Source organism: Dinoponera quadriceps, unplaced genomic scaffold (genome assembly GCF_001313825.1).
Source record: "Dinoponera quadriceps isolate SergipeBrazil2010 unplaced genomic scaffold, ASM131382v1 scaffold566, whole genome shotgun sequence".
NCBI lineage: Eukaryota > Metazoa > Arthropoda > Insecta > Hymenoptera > Formicidae > Dinoponera > Dinoponera quadriceps.
Window position 1 is genome coordinate 260 of NW_014555972.1, and position 25,837 is coordinate 26,096.

Genomic DNA, 25,837 nt, shown 5'->3' on the forward strand with positions numbered 1-25,837 from the left:
ACTGAAGATATCACCTATTACTAGCAGATTTTACCTCTACTGCCTTGAATGTCACGTATATCTTATTTGGTTAAATTATTTGACCGAATCACTCATCTTTTCGGAATCGATTTGAGCACTATTGGCTAAATTATAGTATCGTGTATTATAGCATATCGAATGAATAGATCATACAGCCAGTTTCGAATTTCTCTCGAAATAATACATATTTAATAATGCATTCATTTTATACACATTATTGCCTTAAATTATCTTACTACATGTATATTTACTTATAATATTTATTAAATTATATACTTATTATTACATTACACATACACTTAAAAGTAACTTTTTGCGTTTCACAAGAATAAAAAAAAGAGAGAGCAAGAGAGAGCTAGTAAAAAGGATAACAAAAAACTTGCGTACATATATCTCCTTTCGACATGTAATTTTGATAATTTATGGTTGATTTCACTTATGGCGATTCACGCTAACTCGTGCGAAAAAAACTACAAGAAGAAATTACTGGTATACTATTAAAAAACAACTGAACTATTATTCTTCAATAATATACTAGTAATTTTATCGTATTCTTGTAGTTTCTTTTTTGTATGGGAACGACGACGATTTAATGGTGAACATAATTAATTTTCCAAAATATGATTTACAGATTGTTCTTCGTCGTTGCGGACAACGATATGGATTTATCATCATCATCATGAAACGGCTTCTTTGCAGGCGGACGGCGTGCTGTTTACTGGTGAATATTTTGCTTGCATGTAAACGCTTCTATTTTCTGTAGCCTAGCTTGCGAAGGGCCTTTAGATCCACATCACCATAGTAATCTTGGCTGAGAAACGTATAACAATATTATTTGTGACTTAATCGTAACACGCATGTGAGGTTATTTCCAACCTTCAACTAATTAAGCTGATCATTAAAATGCCTGTTCTATCTTGGCGTGTATATAGCTTACAAATTTACATCAATTAATAATTAAAATTAAAGAATTCATTATGATTAATAATAAATTATACAGTCAAATTTTCGAAAGATTTATTGAAGATATTCAATTATCTGATGATTAAAAATAAATTATAAAGTCATTTTGGTAAGTTTGCAATGCGACAGAGAATAAATATTTTGTAAATGTAACTTATACCTTCAAACGAAAATTTTTTTTAATCTCTCCACGTTTAAAGATCGCAATTTAAAGTTGTGGTTGAAGGTTAATTATTATTTTTTATTACATTCATATTATTAATATTTTGTTAATTGTAAGTATAGATATTTCATTAATATGTAATCAGTGTGTTTGATATTTTGCATATACTCTTACATGAATCTATCTTCGATTTATCTTCAATCTTATCTTCAATTTTTATCTGGGGTAAGGTATAAGGTGAAATGGAATTCTTAAGGTATTTTATAATGATAACAACAATAATACTAATAATATTATTACTTCCTAATTGTTTAACTTCTTCAATTATTACGATAAAATGAATCTAAACATATAAAATAATTGATTTAAGTTAATATGTTGTTTTCTAGTTTTTAGTTAATGCACCTTGCATATGTGTTACGATTAGGTTACATATATGTTTTTAGATTATATATATAAGTATATGTCATGCAATAGAGATGATTATACACAGAATATGTTACCAAATTACTAAGTACACTAAGTACATTAAATAAACTACACATATATTAAATATACAAATATATATTGACATTAACAATAATTAAATAATAGAGGATTGATTAAGATAAAGGATTTAGGATAACCAGATATAAAATATATTCGCATTCTTATTACACATTTAATGCTAAACAAGGCTGTATATATTTCCTTTTTCATGCAAACTAAATATTACGTATGACATAAATCGGTCTTAGAATCAAATGTATTTTCAGTTTGAGCATTGACAAAATTCCTTACACGCAATAAGTAGATTTGAAAATCTGAATTTTTGTAGTATAAAATTTTCATATTGTATAAGTAGAACAAATGGAAAAATTTCACGATATAATGAAAAATTTAATCGCATTAAAATAACTGTGCGCAGGCTCTTATTGGCCAATACTTATTGTTTATCTTGAAAAGCTTTCATTACTCAACAGACGCGTTTAGCATTAAATGTGCAATAAAAATACAAGTCGAAATCTAAGAAGAATTTTCTTTTTTTTATTGTACGCACTTTTCACTTTACTTAAAAATACACGACAGACCGACCGAGCTTGCCTACATATTGGCGCCAAGAGTCGGAAAGATTTCTGAATTATAAATCGTAGACCGTGGGTCGCGCGAGTCCGATGAACTCGTTGTTGTTTGCGACTTATCGTGAAATTGACCCCTTTTATTTTTGTTATTTTAATCGTGTCTCTCTCATACACACATAAGGATTAAAATCAACATAATTTCGTGTAGGGGAAATGTGTCTTTCAATCGGGAACAAAACTCAACTATTATCAGAACTACAAAATTCTCAGGAAATACATTATCGATAGTCTCTGTAATTATCTCTGTACATCATTAAGAGATGAGTAACTTGTAAATTATTAATAGTGATAAGACAACACAGTGGGTAAAATACTTACAGGGACGACCGGTAGAATGCATTTTCAAAAACTGTTCGATTTTATAAAATGATTGTCGATTTTTGTATTGCGTTCGTGAAAATGCAGGTTTCTAATTCCTATTTTTACGTGTGAAAAAGAAAGATCGCCGATGAGACATCACAATTAACACAATTTTGCAAAACATTAACTATTTCTTAATCATTTGCCAGGACAAAATAATTGCTGGTTTCCGACAATATTCTTTTATATTGCAAAGTGAATCTTATGTGAAACTGATAAAGATAGTATTGAAGTTATTATACATAGTATTTGCAAGTTTTGTGATATATAAATTATTATTAATTTTACGCATCGTATTAGGAAATTAGCAATTTTCTTTATTATCTCACGACTGTGTGTATCTTGGTCATCACAGTGGCCGAATAATTTCGCACAACTTTTCGAAATTCGCGATTACGCTACTCGTCACGCTAACCGATCGCACTTTAAGTATCTTCTTTCTTCTATTCTATTATAATTAAAAAAATAGTATTATTCTCTGCGCATTTAAATCGCGCGGAAACACGTGATCGGGGCGACGAAAGAATCGCGTGAAAGAATTCTGCTGGAGTAAAATTCACGACAGCTCGATCACACTCCTCGTCCTCTCGGAATCTCGCGGATTTCGTGTTGCGGGCATCCGCCTCGAGATCGAGCCGCGCCTCCTTGCGCATATGATGCGCAGCGGATAATATAAGCAGAAGGATTTACGGCCTTTGAGGGCGGGTTTTCGGCTTTCTTGGCTCTCGGCGCCGATTACTTCACTCCTCGAAGAATTCTCTTTACGTAAAATCGGGGCGGGTTTCCCTCGACTATGTAATTGTGTGTGAGCGTATGCATGTGTGTATGTGTGGCAGAAGGAACAGAGAGAGGATGAGAAGAAATTGAAAGAGAAAGAGAAAGAAACACAGAGGACGAAAAGATAGAAGGAACAAGAAATAACAGAAGTAGCATAGAATAAAAGAAGTAGGATAGAAAGTAAAAAGAGCGCGAGGGAAAAATATGGCTTTGATACAATTTATTAATACAAAAGAGAACAAATGAAATAAATTAAAGGAGACAAAATAAATTAAAGAGAGGTATGAAACGGAACTAGAATAAATTTGTAAAATTTTTTATCATTAATCGGATTCCATCTAGATTTTTGAAGAATATTTTGAACGATCTAGATCCTCACCGATATAACTTATGTTTAACGATATTTCTATTTTTTTTTGTTCAATAATAAAGTTGAACGACAGCAATAAAGAGAAAGTAAGTTAAAGGGGCAGAGAGAAAGAGAAAGAAAGGGCGAATTAAGGGGGGTGGAGTGAGGTATCAGGATTTATTCTTGGAGGTTTGCGGAGGGCCTCGCGGGTATTGTTGAGGGCCTGGGTTTGAGAGGCTGGTTTGGCGACGGCTTCCTTGGCTCGTTTTGAATGCCGGCAAGCAGCTCGCTCTTCCGGATACTCTTCAGGTCCAGGTCACCGTAGTAATCCTCACTGTGGATCAGAACCGAGAAAAACCCGGAGGTCAGGACATGCACGGTGCGGTGGCTACTACTGCGTGGTTACGTGGCGTGTTATTGCCGTTATGCTTGCAAACGAAATGCACATGCATACATAGAGGAGAGGCTGCGTTAGCACATAATCGTGAAAGTTTACGAAAGTATTCTTATTCAGAGCATTACGGGGTAAAATAAAATGAAAAAGAAGAAGATACATATTGTAATTGTCGCGACGTCCGTTTGCAGTTGAAAAGTCTATGCGAGTTTTCACGATTATTCCTTTATCTTTTTTCTTTTCGTATATTATTTCCACGCATCGTTGTGTAGATTTGAAACAGATTAGAGCAATATTATCCATCATAGACATCGACTTTTCCTCTACACCATAAATTCGACAAATAGATATATGTAAATTATATAGAGAAATATCAATTTTCAATGATGTTATTGATCTACACAAAGAAGGGGAGGGGGGCAGCTAGTGTTACAACGAAACATTAGAACGGTAGGACAATTAACATACACGTTAGCTACATGTTAGGAAATCATTAACAAACTTGTTAGGAGACTCGTTAACAAACATAATCAGCAGAAATTGGCAGACACAGTCACTCGCTAATTCACGATCAAGCGTTCCGTGACGTTCGCAAAAGAAAGAGATAGGTTGTTTGGTTTTTTAAACGCGCGACTTTTCGCGTGTATAATTTGTACTTGTGCATTATTTGTATTGCGACACGTCATTAACGATCGCGAAAGCTTGCCGCAACGTATTTTCTTAATTACAGATCATCCGCGGGTGCAATTCTTACGCGACGTCTCCGAAAGCTCTCGGACGCGATTCCATCTTCGAGGAAACCGGAGAGTTTCTCTCTTCAAGAACTGTAATTACCGAGATAATCGAATTCAGATACTTTGACGCGTTCGCAATCATTCATTGCACAATGCAACGTCGTTAACGTCCCTCTTTCGCTCTCGCCGGCTCTTCGTGATGTGTCTTTTCCTCGCGGATTACAAGGAATAATTGTAATAGTAACAGATAACGTGACGCGAAAAATGATTATATCGCATTATCTAATTCGGTGAAACCTTGAACTCCGTGTCACCGTTCGTTAATATTCACCGACGCGCGCGCGAGATGAATCGTGCCGAATTCGGGTACATTCAAATTACTCATTCACGTCGCGTTCGATTCGATCGCGTGGTCTCGCATGACTCAGATTAAAGTTCGAGAACGTTGAGAAAAATTAACTTCTCGGCGAAGCTGAAATAATCAATGACTGTGCTTACCATCCGGGTACGTCCTCGGGATCCTCGCAGGCACCGCTACCGTCGGCATCGCCGATCTTGAAGACGGTGCCGATCGGACAGCCGTATTCCCTGGCGATGCCTTCGAGACATATGTAATATTTCCTGCAGTCCTCCGGATGGGCGTGTCTACTGAAGCTGCCGGATGCACCGCTCACTTCACCCGCGGCCGGACACGTGAAACCTCCGGCGACCTCTGCGCAATGCGTTAAACTGGATATTGTATATACAGGGAAAGGCGTCGCGATTACTCGTGATTGCATTACCGGTTGATCTCGAGTTGGCGAACGGAAAAAAAAGAAAGATAAAGCAAACACGCAAAAACATACACATGAAATATAAAATATGTACGCAGGATAAAGTATATCCGTGACACTTTCGATCGACAGAAAGTTGAGAGGCGATTTGATCACGCGTAGTGAGTCGTCGTATAGTTTTGAGGAAAGTTATGGTTAGATATTATAGCGGATTTATCTAAAGAAGTAGGACCAACTGTCGTCGTTGGTTTGTGCAGTTTGTCAATTGGCCCGCTGGGAAATCGTGACGTAAATTTGATAATTAGGACAATGTGCAATTAAATAAAATCAAGGTAACACTGCGAATACGCGAAAGTCAACGTGGACAAGTAGAAAGGAGCGGATGTGGCAGGAGTCGTGACAGTTTTATCGTCCCGACGTAGAGAGGCGAGTTCGAGCTCGGTACGTTCTACGTGTGTTCCATTATCCGCGTCAAATCGTCCGTGACGAGTTCCTAAGTAACCAGAGGTATTTGCACGTTCTGTGTTACTGATCTACTGATCTATTCTATTTGTTATATTTCATTATCTAACATTGAATGCAATGAAGGGCTCTTCACAGTTTGCTAATTCGTAACTCATATCTATATTTATGGTTTTAAATGCAAATTTAAAATGGCTTCTTATAATTTTTCTCAATTGTACAGTCGTCGATTTCCTTTCCCTTTCTTTTCCAAAACGGATCAAGCAAGATCCGGAAATAAATTCTTCCTTTATGTCGAGAAGCAAAAGAAACCTGTACGACGACCTGTTGGTTATTGAACTCGCAAAATAAGAATGGGTATAATTGAACGGTACGGTAGGGTTAATTAATTGGCGCATGACAACGCACATGCGATCGATTGAATTCGATATTCGGTTTCGGTACCTTCGTTTCTGCATTCGGGCACCTGATCGGCCCACATGCACACCCTGGCTTCGCGGTCGTAGGCCAATCCGGGGCTACATTGGTAACGGGAGGCCTCTCCGTTCCAACAGTTCCAGAACACGTCGCACTTCTTCTCGTCGGGGAAGATGCCGTACAAGCGGGCACAGTGCGGCGTGCTGATGGGCGGCTCCAGCTGCGTACGTTCGCCGCAATCCACGTTGTGCAGGTAGTCGCAGTTTTCGGTGAGGAACTTGGCGTCGGTGGCGTCGAACGCCAGACCGTTACCGCATGTCTTTAGTTCTGCCGCATTGTTGTCGCACTTCCAATATTTGTCGCATGAACTGTGGTGAGGGTAGAACCCGAAGTCGTCGGGGCATTTGAAGTTTTCTTGGCCGGTCGTTCCTGAAACGATGAATCGAAGGTTGGACGTGATATGAACGCTAATAATATTTTATAGGCAAAAATTTAGATTCTCGTCAAGATTTGATTTCGGAAAGTCGTTTTGTCGGACATTTTAATTTTGTAGTTATCACGAGTTTTCCCAATATACGCATATCGATGATTAATAAAAGGACGAAATTAAATGTCGATGTGCAATAGCAAATGAAATATTGGTAATGAGGTCTACGTAACCAGCTGCAATTTCCAACATGTCGGAGTTAACGGACCAAAGAAGCCACAAAGCAGGCGCGTGCGGTTACTTTCTTTCCTCAGATTCAGAAGTACAATAGAAAGTATCGCGAAAGATAACATCCCTTGTTTTCTAACGTTTCCGGCGGGAAATGCGGAAAAGTACTACGTTTCGGCTCGGTGCGGCCAGCGCGTCGATTTCCACGAATTCAGTTAAAGGCAACCTCGCTTACGGCTCGATATCCCTGTTGGCGGCGTATTTCGTTGGAAATCGCGGACTAAGATTAACCGTTTGCCGTGAATACCTGCATTCCGGTTCCCTCTTTCCGGTTGACGCTTAATCGACGGTCGCGTAAAATACGGCGCTAGCAACAGGAAGTCGATACCGTTCGCGGGGTTGTTCGCGGTAGATAAAACCCTGCCGAGCCGCTTTTTCGCACGGTATGGGCCGCCATGCTAATAGCGCCTAATCGCGCCTCTTTTGCGGGGGCACATGACGCCTGAATATCTTAGCTAAAATGTCTTATGTAAGAGGGGCACGGGACGGTAACTTTCGCCGGGGCGCTTTCACTTTGGGCCGCTCGTGACTGCGCGCCGGCCTTCCCAGCATCCCGTTCACCGGCCGCGTAAGTCAGTGCGTGTGTGGGTATATCGGGCGCGCGTCCGCGTGGAACCAGCTGTATTCACTTTCGTTTTCTGCAGGACCGGTACCGAAAGCGACTTCGAAATATTCACCGCCGGCTTGGGGGACGGCCCCCCTCGTGTCGTGGCAAGTTCCGTTCGCGCTTTTAAACTTGTTTTGTCAAATGTACATTATTAGATTATTATATAATTGCCTGCTCCCGGAATATGTACACGTGGTGATTTTACGTAAGAAGGATATCGAATTGTATCTATCGTATCCCGAAACGGTTTCGCCTTTTTTGGGATAACCCGATGTTTTGTTTCATTTTTCGTGGCCGCCATGCTTTCGATTAAATTGATCGGCGGGGATTTATTATTTGTGTCGAGCGATTGATACGCAATAATCGATTATACGTTTTAGACGAGAAATTCTTTACATAATGCTATATTTTCTAAAGCAAGGTTGGTGCGTTTTTCGAACGCGACGCTTTTTACGTGATGTTTCTTTGTGATATTCCTGTTTCCACTGGAAGGTAGTCAACTTTTTTGTCCCCAGTTTAGAAGTAATCGATCGGTCACTTTATGTGCGAAAATACGTTCAAAATTTATGAATTTGCATTATCTCATTTACATTACATCGAGACAGTTAATTATACTCGTGCAGAATATTCTTGGTATCAATTTATGTAATCGGGAAAACTTGGGGCAATTTTCGTCGCGATGAATGACATCCTTGAACCTTCCTTCCAGTCGGAGGAAACAAAAAGAAGGGTCAAGATCTGGGCCAAGGTTATGCCGCGGCGGCGAGAAAGCGTGGCAAGCTTTTTTAGGCCGTAGGCAATTTTTAATTATTACGGTGTTTAATTAACGCGGTCGCGATAATCTCAGAGTGTTGAGAAATCTGCTGCCTTTAGAGACAATGGAAGCGTTTACACGATTTTATCTCCAAAAAGTTCTACAAGAAAAGTAAAAGATTTTGAAGCAATAAATTATGAATCTTGGGAGATATCTTTTTTGTCAACTGAACCAGATAAAAAAATGAATATAATTAGGAGAGAAAACGTGAATTTCTGTGATATCGAGCAGGATAGAGTCATACAATTATGGGTATGCTATACGTATAATTATGGTTACGGTTCGTAAATTATAGTTTGGTTCAACTACATAGTGATGAGAAATCTTCTTTAGCACACTTTCTTGTATCAAGAAACATTTAAGCCGAAAGTATTACCTTGTTATTTATACAATATATGTTATATTCACGAGCGGAAAATTTTTTCAACAAATCCGATAGAAATTAAACGCGTTTAAAATTTCTATCGAATATATATCACTTTTGTTTGCTGAGAAAAGTAATTTTTTCTCAGCAATTCTTTTATCTCGTAAGAATTTAGAAACTTTCTATTTCAAAGCTTGTTTTCTAAAATTTGCTGTTGCTCTTATCAATATTTAAATAAATTTATTAATTTTTAAATCTTATTAATTATTAATTTTATCAGCTAATTGTAAATTTTGTTAAATGGTCCAAAAAAGATATTGTAAGAACAATAAAACAACAGCAGTTTATATTTATATAAAAACAATTCACATTAATAAATAATAACAAAATAATTATTAGTCGAATCGAAACTCGTACATTCGTCCACGCGAACGTGAAACGAGCCGGTCGCCATTATCAAAGTTCTAGGACTGTAAGGATTATTTTCGCGGATCCTTCGTTCTGGCGAGATCCGCGCAGGATTCAGTCCCGAATTGTCCTGCTTTCAGCGCACTGCTCTACTCTACACATGATCACACACTGGTAACGACATGTCCCATTCACTGCCTTTTCGTTGAAGTCAAAGTTGATATCGCATCGACACTCACGATTTTCCGAATCAACTGCGGCCCATTTAACTTTGCCATCCTCTCTTTTCGCACCCTCAGCACGAAAAATAGTTTCTATTTACGTACCGGCGATCAGAATGGCGGCTATCACGAAGTACGTCCTCATGGTTACGAAAAAGTCGAGACCGTGGCGCGGAAACGAGAACGAAAAATTAAAAAAAAAACGAATTTTTCTACAGGCACTTTTAGGGACACCGCCTCCGCTGCGCCGAGAGAGAGAGAACTCTGTGTTTGGACCCTGTCGTCCTCCACCTTTATATAAGTCATTGGTCACGTGTCTAGGTCCCTCTTTTCCCCCCTACGGTCACCTCCACCACCACCACCTCCTTTCCCTCCTCCTCCTCCTCCTCTTCCTCCAGACACTTCAAGAAGAGGTACACCTCTCTACTTTTCTCGTATTTCTATGCCTCCTCTCTCTTTCTCCCGTCTCTTTCTCCCTCCGTCTTTTAGGTTCACTTCGTGACTTTCTGTCTCTTTCCTACCATCTATGATAATATCCCCGTACTCCTCTCTTTTAATTTTTGTTTCTCTCTCTCTCTCTCTCTCTCTCTTTCTTGCATGCGTATTACAAAGTAGATTTTTAGAACGAAATATTAATAACGGCGTTCAATGCATTTTCGCTCTTGTCAGTTTTAGATGTTCCATTGAAATTATTGAGCGCAGAATTTCTTTACATAAAAAAAATTTGTATTAGTAATGATGATATCTCAAGTGATATTTTAGAATGCATACGTGTATTCGGTACCTCTTAAACAGGTTTTCTTTACAAAAGTTTTGCTTCAGAAACATGCGCTTATTTCATCTTTTTAAGTGAAAGAAAGCGCAGCCGACGAGTATCGAGCCAAAGTTTCCTTTGTTTCATGCTGTAGGTCCGTAACATCGGCTCTGCTGCCAAAGTAAAAATCCCCTTTCCCTTCTTCTGCAAACATCGTGCGAAGGTTTCTCGTGAACGACGTCTCGCCTGTTGCTTCTCCATCCTTTCGCCGGCGAATCTTGAAACCGTTGAAATAACTTTCGGTTCTTAAATGCCCAAGGGGCATCCTTTTTTTCCCTCTATTCTCGCGTTATCTGCGAGTCGCGCGACCAGTTTCGAAGCCGGCTGGTTTTCGCACCGATTTTGCCGAAGAATGGCACTTCTCGCGCGAACGCTTTGTCCCTTATGAGTCGCGAGATTCCGCACCGAAAGACGGAAAGAGAGAGAGAGAGAGAGAGAGAGAAAATCGGCTGTTGCCATGGTCGTCCTTTGCAATGCAGGCGAAAGGAAGGTTAAGCAAGTAAAGATCTTTGGCCGTTTCGTCGATTAATTCTCGTAAAACATCATCTTAATTCCTCTCGGTATTGAATTTTGATTTATCGAGAGGAAAATTGGCCTTGTGGAGGTTTTTCGATTCAAGATCGTTTGATTACTGCTGAAAGATTAATCTTCTTCAACGTTACGAGCAATTGCAATAAGTGAATAAACAAAGCTATTATTCCGTATAGCTGTCACTGCTGTCGTATAGATGCACGCATTAATTATATTACACAAGAAGATGCAATGGTGGGACTCTCAACCATATCGAAGTTCGTCGAAGTGCTTTTGTAGGCAGCCGGCGTGCCGTCCGTGGACACGCGGTTTGCAGAATACCGGCCGACTCGTGGTTATAATAACAATTATACGCGACTATGTGATACGTGGCTATAATGATAATTATAAGGCCGTGGTGACGGTATCGATACAAAATAATGGGAAAGGAGCGAAGGTTAGATTCGAGAGATACGTGTGTCATTCCGCCGAGACACCACTCTGTTCGGGATCTTGTTCGAGGACGGTTAAAGGAAGACACGTGAACAGAGTTGGGTTGAGTTTGATTGAGACGACACTTCCGACAAGCAATGAACTTAGCGATAAAATATGAAACGTGAAATTCGTTTTATCGAAAGTAAGACGCGCACGTCCGGACATTTTCGTTACAGTCGATAATCATTTTCGCCGAGACAGAAGTAAAAGTTCAGGGTTTAAATTAATATCGCGTGTAGGAGAACAAATATTTACCTAGATTCGGTTCTCCCCTTTTATTGTCTACTGTACTCCTTTCAATGTTTATGGAAGCAAACACTATTATTTTCTTATCAATTTCTTCTTTCTTACACTTCTCGTTGTAATATTATTTGAAATCAATCTTTTTCTTAATTTTTTCCAATTTGAAATTAAAATAAGATCATTCGATTATTCTGACGTAATGATACAATGTTTTTCTCTTGGATTCTCGTGGATCAATAGCGACAGCAATAGAAAGCAATGAGATATCTGTATCCCATATGTGGATATTAATGGGCGTAGGGCTGTCCTTACGGAGAAAAAAAACAAGTTAACTCCGAAAATGGACAAAACGGTTACAAAAGCGGGGTTATGTAAGAACTACTTGGAATTTCGTATGGAAAAAAACCGTTTTATGCGAATTCGCGGCTCTGGTGAATCGTAGTTTTTGGGAACGAATAGCGATGTTTCACGGCGCGCGGTCTTAGGATCATTCGCTGTCTCGTGATTTCGACATTTCGCGCAAGAAAACAGCACGCGATGCAAAAAAACCACTAAAAAAGGCGCACAATTAGACAGAATTCGAGTCGCATTTTTCTTCACTTTCGTCGTTCTCTTGTCCGAGATTGCAAGATTGATTTATTATACTCTATATATATGGGCGTAGAAATTGCTTTAGTTTGTTAGAGAGTTACAACAATATAAGCAATTGAGATTCCTCTTGGATTTCCAACGGTGTAAGTCCAACACAATTTTTCTTCGTCTCTGTTAGACACCGTGAGAACTAGTTTTTGCAAATTTGCGATCTTGCGAAAGGTCGCGTGTCGTGCTGATCCGATCAATTGAATCGTTAGACGTATCGACGCTCGCGCCATTCGTTTATATTTCCGACGGCTATTATGATTTGTCACGTAAGAAAGCCGTATAGGTTTTGCAACTGGCAAGAGCTATTTTTCGCAATACTCGTTATTTTGTTGCAGAAAATCTTTGTTATACAAGAAAATCTTTCGGAAAATTGAAAGGAAAGACCTAGAAATTTCAGAGTACAAAGATAAGATAATTATAATTCAATCTCTCTCTCTCTCTCTCTCCCTCTCTCTCTTCTCTACATTGTGTCAAGTTATAAAAAACCATACTTTAATGCTATGCGATCGACGATAAAAATGTTCTCCTTTTGCCGAGGTTTAGAAACAATCAATCCACGTGTCTCGTCTCGATTTTACGCGACCAAGGACGATTTCGATCCAAGACGGACGCGCATATTAATGCAGGACGCTTTCGACGACAACGGAACTTTCTCGCTCCGTTTAATCTAGTTTCTCGAATAAATCGCGTCGTCGTCGTGGCTCGTCCGAATGAGGTAACTATCGTGTGCGCGAGATTTATAAGCGCTCGATGAATAGCTAGCTACCGGCGATCGGATCTGAGTAACGATAATGATGTAGCAATCACTACACACGCGATTTTTTGCGCGTTTTCTTCGTCAGAGAAAATTTTTCTCCGAGGTCTTCCTGGTTTAATCTTTAACTTTTCCAATTGATCGACGTAACTGAATTATTGTCTAATTATTCATCTATAAGTCATTCCGTATTATTTTTTTTTCTTTGTCGTTCTGAAAAAATCTGATTCGATGATTATCCGATTTGATAATTAATTTTTATTATCGCAGCGCATTCTGCACATTTCTCGTGCGCGTTATCATCGTGCAATGCTTCCGGTAAAAGCGATTTGATTTCCAGTCCCGAGTTCGCGTGGCGAGTTTTCGCGGCACCGGTGATAACTTTCACGTTCTTTCACATTAACGAATTGTAAACAGTTATATCCTACGTTAGCACAACGTTGCGCTGTCATTCGGCAATTGATAATTCAACTTCCATTTTATTTGTTTCCCGAATGAGAATTAGATTAGATTGTCTGACTGATCTCTTACTAATTAATTAATCACCGTTATAACGGATACTTCGATATTTCTCCTCGAGCCAAATATAGAGTGGCGCATTGTCCGTGCGCAATTTCTTCCCATTGGGGAATAATCGAACGCATGTATCGCTTGAGTAAAATACTAATTGCATTTTCGAGAGACGGACGTGTGTCGCGAAAGAAATGTCTTGGTGACGAAAAAGGCGAATCCTTTCCGGATAACGGTAACTTTGTTTCACGTACGGTGCATTATTGCGGTACAGTGGTCGGCATTACGTATGCAACGTGCCAAGGATACGTGCCTCGATGTGCGATTAATATTCGGCCCGATGGTCGATCTCGTCTTTCGGACTAATCCTCCTTCCGCAGAATCACCCTGGTTGCACCTCCTTGGCGTTTCTTTCTGTCTAGCGAATTCTCCTTCTCTCGTGGAAATTCTCGTCCGAGATCGAGAAAGTTCTCTAATAACGCGATGCGATTCAATCCGAGAATCGGACGGATTGTTGTGCGGCGCAATTACAATCGTTGCTCTTTCTCGTATTCTATAATTCGATTAATCGCGAGAGCCAGATTGTCGTCTAATAAAAGGTTTATCTCGCTTTCTCTTCTTCGTTGCTTTCGTAAAACCAACAAAATATCGGGCTGCTCTCGCGCGATTAATAAATTCCGCGAGATTTTCCTACCGTCTCTCTTTGACACGCCGTGAAATTTAATATTCGAACGTTCATCCTCTACTATTAGCGATTTCGCACTCGGTGCGTCGGTGGTTCCTCCGTAAATGCTTCTGGTAACGCTGAGGTAACATCTCGCGAATTGCATAATAGCGTCGTCGCGGAGGAGAGGATGGACGGACGATCACTAGGTCTTCGCCGATTTCGCGATTTTATCTGCCGGCATCTTCGCGGCATATCGCACGCGGGAGTGAAAGTAAGGCGCTCCTCGCTCTCGTCGACTCCTCCGCAGCATCCGCGCCTGGCACCCTGCGGTGATCGCGTGACTCGCGGACAATGACGTCGAGAGGGACCGCTGAACGATATATTAATGAGAAACACTCCTCAGAATGTGAGGACATTAAGAAAATGCTCTTTCTGATGACGATATAATATCACGGCACAATGGCAAGCCTACACGCGATCTGTTACAGTTATAAATTAGATCGTATGAATTATTACATTGTGAATAAAACAAGAATTCGTACATTTCATCTCCGTTGAAATTTTTTTATCTGAAGATATGCGAAATGCCACAAATTAACTTTATTGGAATATATCATACGTTGTGTACCGAGGTGATTGTGGAAGAAGGCTACCGGTAGCTTCAGGCAGAAAATTAAGTCGAAGGATACCGTGGAGATGAACGAGATATTAGGCAACATCGTAATTACGATTTAAATCGCGATTTAAATGACGAGTAATTCCAAAATGATAATTTAAATTTTAATTGGGAAATTATAGTGGATTTTTTTTTCGGGTGAAGGACAAAGGCTTAAGTTTGGGTGAAGGATACTGAAGGGATCAGATATTCTAGAAATTATTCTACCATGTTGTTTTATCCACTTTCATAAGTGAACAAAATATTATGTAACTCTTTAACTACTAATTTCGCAATTTGTTTTGCTCGGAAATTTTAGCCGATGATTCTTGAAGAATCAAGAATCGCGAAACGCGATGCTCGAACCGTTGAACTTTATCATAACGATGCAAACGTGAACTTTAACATATGAAAGCGAGTGCCAAGTGCTCGTCCACCCGGATGCCAAGTTGCATAATTTAATCGGTTGATTTTTTATGCGTTTATAATTTCGGACGAATTGTTTATGCATGAAAGTAACAAATCATTGAATCGTTCCTGCACCTTTAATTTACGTAATTTTCTAGGAAAATTGCATAAACACGGCAGTTGTTTCGGCACAATTTTACAGAAATATGGAATTTATGTGTTTTCGAGGCGAATAACTCGAGTGCGCGATGTACACGACAAGTGACTTAAAATTTGCGATATTTCTACAAACTATAGCTATTGCTACTTTGATTCTTTAACACGCTTGTTCCGTTTGATCTAATTTAATATTAAAAAAAAAGAGGTTTCGATGTAATATTTTCCAACACGCAAAAGCTGATTTCGCCGATTTGCAAACAAAAAAAATGGAACAGTGCGATCGAATTTCTCCGTTATGATCGATTGTGCATTCGCCGATGTCTAAAGGCAACTTCGTCGTCGCCGAGTCGATCGCACGAAGAAGTCGATGTGGGAGGTGGAAAAAAGGCGCAGGTGGAGGAGAGTGCCAGAGAGGTTGTTGACACCTCTATCGCGCGTACGTTCCTCCGTTCGTACGTTTTGTCTCGCGACACGCGGCGTACGTGCGCGATGAGCCGCGAATGCCAATCGCGAATGCCGACCGGCGGGTTGCTTCTCGCGCGAGTTGCATTCCTATTTCGCGTTTCCTTCGCGCCGGACACGATCGCCCACGAATGAAATTTCAATGAAAGCTCCCTCACTCCCCAAGGTCCTCTTGTTTTCATCCACGACATGTCTACGTTGATGCGGTCACACGTATTCCTAGTCTCTCAATCTCTCTCTCTCTCTCCCTCATTTCTTTACGTTTTGATTGAAACTTCATCTTTGTTTGGTTTCTGATTGAAATCAGATTGAGATGGAATTAATTTGATTTTAAAACGATCTATTTCTATATATATATATATATATATTGTACGACTTATAGAAATGACAAAATTGAACAGATCGCGGTCTTCCTCCTTCATTTGTACATCTTCGGTGCAAAAATTTGAATTCTTTATATATATAAAAGAAAGAACGAGAGCAAAGAAGAAAGGAAGAAAAAACGTCGACGGCGACGACTATTTGAAAAGAAAGTGCGTCGAGTGATTTCGAATTCAGTCCAATTCGGATATCCGTGTGCCTTTAATCCGTCTTTTCCTTTTCACACGGACTCCCGTGACTCTTTTATTCTGCGAGAGCGTCCGCACGCATGAGAGCTGCTTTCCTCCCTCCGGCGACGACGACGTGCCGTTACGCGTTGCGACTCTTAAGTGTCGCCCAGTTTTTGGGTCTCGTCTTTCATTTTGCGCAGCTTTTCTCCGTCGGCAACAGACTGCCTCGCGCCAAAGATTGGCAGATGGCCCATGAGTTTCAAGTAATGTAACTTTCAACACATATCTTAGTTGAAATCTTGAGTTTACATTAATTCCGTAAATTCGGTCGGACTTGAAGAACCAATATAAGATTTCTAAATATAACACAGATCGTAGTATTCGATTATTTTAATGTTCTACTTAATCTTTATTTTTAATTTTAACCAGACGTATTAATTACGTAATTTATAAGGAGTGTTGTTACACGCAAAAAGCAGCACTTGCAAGATTCATATTAGATTCTAAAGTCGATATTCATAAATTATTTCTGTTTGATTGAGGGCATAATTAATTAATGATTTATGTTGATTTAAATTTCGATTCAGGTATCTTCTTATTCTGGGTAAATACGTCACATGTCAATTAAAATTACAAACCTGCTTAATAAATTTGATTTGGCTCGACTGAAAATATATCATATATATATAAAAGAAATTTGACTTGAAATTTGTTGTTCATGGTGCGGGGCCATTCTCTTCATATATGCACATGAGACGCGTATTTATCGATGTATTGCGAGGAGTCATGAAACCGTTAGATCTCGTGCGCGGGTAGCATCGGACAGCAACGTCTTCAAAATGGAAAGGAGGATGTCTCGTGCAATGTATCAACCGCGATGCATCGGGTCGTGTCGCAATCTCGCGCGTTGCATTCAGAACGGAACCGAACCGTTGTATTTTCGGGATCGCGCCTCCTCGTCTCCTTTCGCTCCTATTCCCCGTGAATTCTTGCAAGGATAACAGCCGAGCTTAAATCACGCGATTGTTCCAGAATTTAATCTCTCTCTTTGTGTTTTATAATCTACATAAGATGTAATTTGTGATAAATTAACGGAAAATTTATATTATACCAGAAAAAGAGAAAAAAATCATGTCTATGGTAACAGATTGTTTTAGAATAAAATTACATAAAATAATTTACAAGGAAAAAAAAATTATAGTAAAAATTATTACAAAATAATAAAATGCTGAACCATATCGAAATTATTATCGAATTTATTTGTTGTAATTTTTAGTGGTGTATATACATGATATACATTACTAAAGATTACAATACACATCATAATTTCAGTCATAATTCCGATATAGTTCAGCATTGTAAAATTTTATGGTATTTTTTACTACAATATTTTCTCCCTGTACTTTCAACATTGTTTTTTCAAAGTATTCAAATACAATTAAGATTACAATTAAGATTACAATTTAATATTATAACTTAAAATTCCAAATCAAACTTTCCCAAATATTTTGATAAAATTCGCAATTAGAAGACTTTTCGTATATCTCAGCGTTACCGTAGCTAAGTGCCCGTTTGAACTTACTTTGAATATTTTCACGAAATAACAAAATGCCGATAAATGCTGATAGATTCTGTAAGTTTATTCTCCGAGAACTCGATAGAACGGAACTATTTGAAAATACTTTATATTCGAACGATCGTTCGCCGGCGATCATTTTGGGGTGTAGCGCGATGCATTTAGCGGTAAAGCTCTTGCGGCGGATAACGCACTGGCGTTTTCCATCGCCTACCCGTTGCAGTTGCATTTGCAGTTGCGACGCGGAAAAAGTCCGTCGCCGGGAGAGGAGATGCATGCGAGCCGGAATGCGGCACCGACAACAGCCCAAGGAGAACCACTTCTCGCGCTGCACCCTACATATTCTGCTGCTATCTCCTCGTTCACGATCCTAACTGCACCGTTGCGGCCGGTAACATTGTCGGCTGTTCTCGAGGTAAACGCGAAATCGTGCGATTTCCTTTTCCTCCTTCTTGCGTTTTGCTTTTTAATTCTCCTCAATAGTTAGCATAGTCGGTGATTGCGTACTCGATACAAGATTAATCGGCAGGATATTTATCGTGGGAAATCGGAGATTTTTTCTTGACTGAACATGAGCCTTCCGGTATTCGATTTCGGAGCTTTATCTTTTTAATTTTTCTTACTTAATTTGATTTAAGTATACTTGTTTGATCCTTGCACCCAGCCCTCGTTCGCAACACGAATAAAGAACTATGAACGTAAGGCGCACACGCACGAGCGAGCACGCGCGTAACTACACGCGGACGAGTTTGCCCGTTCATCGTCGCGTAACGCATTTCTTCCGCGATCGAATGTTGCGCGAAACGCGAACGTCGCGGGGGATTCCCCGTGTTTCGTTTATTTTGAAGGATTCCTCTTTTCGACCAAATTTCACGCACTGATAAACATTGCGTTGAGATTTTCCCGAGATTTCTTTGGCTTCTATGTAAAATCATAATAATTATCGTCCGAACGATTGGAGGTTAGACACACAAATATTTTTTTTCTAATTTTTCTTATCGTATATCAATATGTTGCGAATTTTCATAATAATTTTCATAAGAATTCTCGTTGGTTCGAAGGCGGGCGGCAAGCTATTTTCTTGCACGATGTATAATAACACGCGGCTCGCCTTCACGGCGGAAAAAAATAGCAGGAAAACCGGAGGGAAACGTGCCGGCAATGCATTTACATAGGTAGAGAGGGATAACTTACTGCGTTGTTCTTATTTTTGCGCGCGTTCCTCGCTTTCTCCCAACCGATCGGTCGCGAAGTTTATAATCGCGAAATATCGCGATCCGATGATACGCAAATTGTAATGAATAAATTAATACGATGTGTACATATCGAAGTAACGGTAATTAAATTTCCGCAAAGTATATATGATCTATTACGTAATCTGCGGAACAGCTTTAAGTTGTTGCACAACTCGTGAGTCTTCCTTCACTTTGAATTTTTTTTTCTATTTTAACGATTTAAAGCTACCGGCCCATTTTTCTCTCATTATCACGGAATTTAGGTCACGGTCGCATAATAAGTATCTCGCAAGTCTCCCGGATCACGGATGCTGCGCGTGCAAATATTAATGCCATTTTGGATCGGGCTTACGATCGCAGACCGCGCCCTGTACGCCGTGCGCGACACGGCGATGAAGAAAAGACGAAGAAAGCAGCCTTCCAGTCGGGCCCAGCTCAGTGAAAGTCGTCCAAAATGTCACCGGAGTTTAACCTTACCGCGAATATGTGCGCACACGTTCGTTGGCTGAGAGTGAGAGAGAGAGAGAGAGAGAGAGAAATAAAGAGGTTGTTGGGTGCGGCGAGGATATAATGTGTTATTGCGTAATTTACCTTCTGGCAGTTGGAACGCATATTAGGACGATCAACGTCATTTAGGTGAGGTTGCAAACCGCAACCTTGGTTCGTTCCATCGATCGCTCGATCTTCAGATTTAAGACGCAGATATTTAAGTCCGCGCTAGTTTCGCGACCGACTTCGTAAAAGTTCAACTAAAGTTATTTTACTTAATTTTCTATCCAAATACACCATTTTCGGAAAGTTATGTATTCACATCTTCGGATAATGTATTGAGTTTTTTTTCACAAATACAGGGTGTGTCAGACATACCGGATGTCGTTTTCTTATCCGCGCCTTTTTTGGCCGGCTCGAAGACGATTTTCCTCCGCGTGAAAATACTCGTTACTTTGTTCAATCAGTCCTCTGTAATTTGCAATGCATGTAACATCCCACGCATACTTGGCCGTACTTTACATGGATAGTGGGCGAGAATAGAATCTGCACATCCTATCTTTCACGACAGGATATGACATGAAAGAAACGGCTGGATCGTTCGATACGACTTATAAATGGGGGTTGTTCGCCGATTGTTCCCTCGACATTACGTCGCCGAAGCGTATTATCAGAAAAATGTGTAGCTCTATTCCTGACTATAGGTGCTATTTTGGTGTTGTTCTCTCACGAGGCTAAAATTATCCTCGACGATGACGATAAACGCGTTCCGAGAAGCTCGAGAGGTGGCTTACGCCGGCGATCGCATCCGTTGCTGCACAAAGACGACCCACACCCTGCGGGGACCTCGCCGGACATCGGTTCCCCCCAGGCCTATACGTCGTTATTTTCCCCAAACCGGATTTTCAAGCCGTACTTTGCGCTTCGCCCCTCGTTTGTTCCTCGTTGAACGGCTATACGCCTATCTGCCTACCGGAGTTGCAAAATCCCCGACAAGGTGACCCAGTTGTACCCTTCGATCGAAGTAGGTTGAAAAAACCGTCGAGGTAGAGATTCATTCTGGCCTCTCTCTCTCTCTCTTTCTCTTACCTTGTCGACGTTTCACTTTTCGCGAAAAGGGACATTTTCCAGAAAATTCCGCGGTTGTGAGTTAATCGATTGCAAATAAGAAAATGCAGCTGGACCGATAAAATGAATACAATTCTGAATTTACGATTAAATTTAGCTGTGTTGCGAGAAAGAATAAGAATCTGTCACGGTTGTAACTTTCACGAGACGTATGCTAAGTAGCGATATTGGTTTGAGACACCGTGTGTCGCGTGCGGCACGTTCGACAGGCTCTCTGTGCGGAACCATGCGGCCTTACGAGTTCGCATTCGTCACCTCTTGCACTTCGCTCTTTTTCGCGACGGCGAAACTCGGTGATCTCTATTTATGAGACGGTCCGAGTGTATCGCAATAAGAATAATAGAGGTTCTCTGCCTCTCGGATGCGTTCAATTTGCGGGGAAAGTAACGACGGAGAGAGTGAGAGAGAGAGAGAGAGAGAGAGACGGACAGGTCGAAGAATTCGAGTCACACCTAGGGGACCTTCCCTGTCGACGCGAAAAAATCGTGGAACGCAATGACGAAACAGGCCGGGAGTGCTTTTACAAATTCCTTCGCCTTATTTTCCTTTTCTCTCTTGAAGCACAATATCGCGTACAGTTGATCTATTTGATCTCTTTATAATATATGTAATTTGACATATAATATTAGGAACGTTAATTAAACAGTTTCACCATAAGTAGAAGTTTGATTTAAAATGTGAATTTTTGTTAATTTTACATGTTGCTCGTTAAGTGGCGGATTTAATAACATTTCTAACTTGTAGCTAGACATTTGAGCTTTTGCCCAGAGATAGTAAATCTCGGCGCACATTGACGTGTACATGGTAACGTAATGAGATTTTCCATCAACGCGTCGTCGTACCACCCATTTCACGTGCAAATATCCCGCAGTTTTTCGCAGAGCGAGTCTCATTACGCGCTCACGGCACACGACGACGTAATGAGATTTTTCATCGACACCGTATATATACTACCTGCCTAGAACTTGCATAATGTTCTATTTATTGCACTCTGATCGCGACGTATAAATAGAATTAATTCCACAGCTACGAAATACGTCCGACTCGCAATCGCGACTCGCGATTGTCGATATTGGCTCGAAAATCCGAGTGGAAAGGTTGCCGAGACCTTTCCGACTAAAATCGCCGGATCGACTTAGTTCTTGAAAAATAAAGAAAAAATATAAACTATAACTTGATATATTTTTTCTAAATGGGTAAAACATATTTTTCGAAATCACAAATTGATAATCACGAATTGAAAATTAAGTTGATCGGAATGAGCAATAAAGCCTGACTGTGAATTTGTTTGTGCTATAGAAAATATCGCAAGACGTCCGACGTTAACATTTAACGATGCGTTGCTTTGCATCAGCCGTAGAAAGGACATTGTCCTTTGGGCATCATTAAGGCGAGAGAAAGGCGATTCTTCGCGAAGGAAATTTCGTAAGCACGTTGATTTTCCGGTGGATCAATTAGTCTCCGCCCTCGCAGCGTACTAAATTCCTATCAATTGGCTTCCATTTATAATCGCAAGTCTTAATTAATTACGTAAAGTCTACTTATATGGGCGCAATAAATTTTAACGTCTTTAGAATAATTTTCCTTGTGGAACTATCTTTGAAGGTGTGCGTTTCTAATCGTTATGTTATTCTGAATGAGAGAGAAATACGTAAAGATATATACACTGCGATTCGAGATTGATACGCGTTACGTTGCACGTAGAATAGCTCATGGAGTGCGCGTCCATCGTTGATCTTTCACGCGTGCTTAATCGCAGGGCTCGTTGACTGCAATTTCCAAGCTTTTCCGGAAAGGTCGAGGCCGTAGTCGCGCGGCCAACTCGCGAATACTTACCTTTCTCGACCCGGCGAGCCTTCCGTAATACGGGAATTACGTGATTATCTTTCTCTCTTTCCCCCTGACCCTTCCGTCTCCGAATCGTTATTGCGAATATTTCGCGAGTCTCCGCGGGTGCTTTTCGTGATTATCTCATTCTTGTCTATTCGATCATAAGAAAAAAATCGGAATGATTGATCAATATCAATTGTGGTCGTCGTGTATTATCAAATCAAGTCGATAAAGTCATCACCAGTGGCGAAGTCAGAAACGGATGCAACACACCTAAGTAATCATACTTCGTACCGTTTGCTTTGCATCCATCATGCTTGACATCGCGTTCCCTCGATCTCTCGCAGAAACACGATGGCCGGGTGTGGCAGTAAGAAAGCGGCAAGAGAGCAGCGGGAAAGTGATATCTCTTCGCCGTCACTGTTCCATTCAGGGACGAATCCAATCTTGCAGTGCCCTCGCGATATCTTCATTTAAAACTTAATATAGAATAGACAGGCACTACGAATTGAACAATGATAGAACTATCTTAATGGACTATTCGGTCTATTCTCATTAAAATCGAAAAGATGCCTCAAATATATTAAAAAATAAAAACAAACATTTCGTCATAGTAACATAGCGAGAAGTATTTGAATAAATATATATAACTATTTAGGACTCTATTTTAGCTATAAATATATATTTTAAAGTAAATAGATACATGTAGCTACGAAAATAGAGTCCTATGCTCTAGCTTCATCCTTCTTATGCCTTCAGGAAATTGACGATAATCGTTTTCGCTATTCTAGGGAGCTATTCTAAAAAGATACGGTTCCGAGATATGGTAATACTTCTACCGTCATGTAAGATTTTTCTTTCGAAACTGGAATGTTTTCGACGCGTTCCTGTCGTTCGTTCGCCGCATATTCGATGACTTCCCTCTCCGATCACTTTTCGCATTTCACCGGGACCTTTTGCCGCTTCATATACGACGTAACGTCGCGTATTATTACGTAATTTTCAAGTTTTGCGCCACCGTTCAAGTGAAACGTACGACGAGGCGTCTCCCTGGTCGCTTTCGAGATACTTTGTCCCTTTCTAAACGATTTCTCGAATTCTCTCTCTCTCTCTCTCTCTCTCTCTATTCGGTAAAATATCCGGTTTGATAGAAGCATTCTTCGTTAAAGGACAAGATAATATATTTATTCGGACCATATATTACAAAATATGAATGGTTATCTTAAGAATTACTCCTAATTTATTATTTACGAAATATATAAATACAGTTATTCCGACTGTCTTTGCCAACTTGTAAAAAATCTTGAGGAGAAGATCGTGGAATTTGTAATTTATAGTTTATATTTTATAATTTTTTCTACTTCGAAAAACGTAAATATTTCCTGTGAAATTTCCCGAAGCTGCTATTTACATATTTATGTGATTTATGTGATTGATACGCAACCTCAGGATTGTTATATGACCATTATATTACAGCACCACTGCGACGCGATTATATAATATTATAGCACGATTATATAGTCATTTGTTTATATAATTGTTACATAGTATTCACCACCTCGGTGCACAGGCTTTACTAATTAAACTAATTAAACGTGCGATATATACATATCCATATTTAAAAGATATTTTGATTTACGGAAAACTTTTCTGTCTTTTTATTTTTCTTGCTTTTTCTCCTTGGAACCGCATTTTGCGACATCGATTTCTTCTCCGTATGCGCGACCAAGCGCGAAATTCCGATTGCAAAGAAAAAGTTGCTGTTAGATTTGTTCCCCCGTTGGTGACATCTCTTCTTTTTCGACAATGCATCTTCGAACGTGAAATCGAAAGGGAGAGTAAGAGAAATTCATAATATATTTTGCGATAAATGTCACCTCGCTTATTATTAATGCGCTATCAATAATTAAAGAATTAAATGGTGGTATCGGCAGGATTTGCAACGATTTAGTGTCTGTATTCATAATTTAGTATACTTCAAATATGCGTTTCACCATGCATTGAAGTCTCCGGGCTTAAAATCCTCAGTGTTAGAATGCACGTTGCAATCAAAGTATCGATCAGTTTGATGTATCGAGTTTTCGAAAGTCCGATTTGAAAATATTTCAGAGGGAAATTTATCGCGATTTGGTCTTACGAAGGCGTGAAAATTAGGACAAACTACGTGGCGTTAAGCGCACAGTTACGATCCAATAAGTCCTCTAAACGACGCGATAGGATTACTTGGCGGAGAAACGAGAGTCTCGTGTCTGAAGAAATTGGCAGAGGCTCGTGGAAGTATACGCTCTCTAGAAGCGCATAAAAACATCGTGTTCCAATTACGTGTACGATAAATCGAGTCGTTGGCTGTCTCGACGCCGCGGTGCCAACGCGTGCTGGAGATGTATTCCGTGACGACACATTTCTCTACATCGACCACGCTCCAATTCCCCACAGTGATCTTCTGCAATCACTACAGCCGATTCTCCTCCGACCTTCTCTTTCCACTCGCCATCTTCTTCGGCTCCCACTCTCCTTACTCCTTGGAGAACCCGGCGAACGTAGAGAGCGCGTGCTGCGATCTCGTGACTTCGATATAAAGCTTCTAGATCGTGTGATTCCTTCGTTTACCATCGATGGGAACTTCCCATAAATGCGATTTTTTTCTTCCGGCGTGAAACTCTCGAGTAAACTCAATTTTATATTCAGTTTTAGATTTTATAATTTATATCTTTACACTTATCAAAAAATTAACTTAAAGGAACTGGAATATTAAAAAATAGGACAGACTGGGGAGTTTTAGTTTATTTATTTACAGCTTCGATTAGTTCCAATCAAAAGCTCCGCTTTGTTCGTTTCTTGAATAATACATTAATGAGCAAGTGCGAAAACTACAAAAAGAAAATACCAAATATCATTTATGGTATCTATTCATTTAACTTTATAATTTTATTAACCTAAATAACCCTTTGATCGCTGTCTCCCACAGCAAGTTGTCCTTAGATTCGCGTTCTATTGGTAGTTTATCCATTGCTTCGTATTTTAATTGAATGATATTAAGATTTAT

The 25,837-nt window shown here is 39.8% G+C and overlaps 1 protein-coding gene across 2 annotated transcripts; it reads right to left on the reverse strand.

The window, feature by feature from the left end:
• Positions 1 to 470: 470 nt before the first annotated feature.
• On the reverse strand, positions 471 to 9,913 carry LOC106746206. Of its 2 annotated transcripts, none has more exons than XM_014622514.1 (4): positions 9,769 to 9,913; positions 6,562 to 6,963; positions 5,381 to 5,594; positions 471 to 832 (listed from the first exon to the last, which is right to left on the reverse strand). In XM_014622514.1, the coding sequence occupies exons 1-4, from the start codon at positions 9,806 to 9,808 to the stop codon at positions 772 to 774; spliced, it is 717 nt and encodes a 238-aa protein (XP_014478000.1). In that variant the 5' UTR covers positions 9,809 to 9,913; the 3' UTR covers positions 471 to 771. The 2 variants fall into 2 exon arrangements, with proteins under 2 accessions (XP_014478000.1, XP_014477999.1); XM_014622513.1 differs by lacking the exon at positions 471 to 832 and adding an exon at positions 2,057 to 4,088.
• Between the last annotated feature and the right edge of the window lie 15,924 nt (positions 9,914 to 25,837).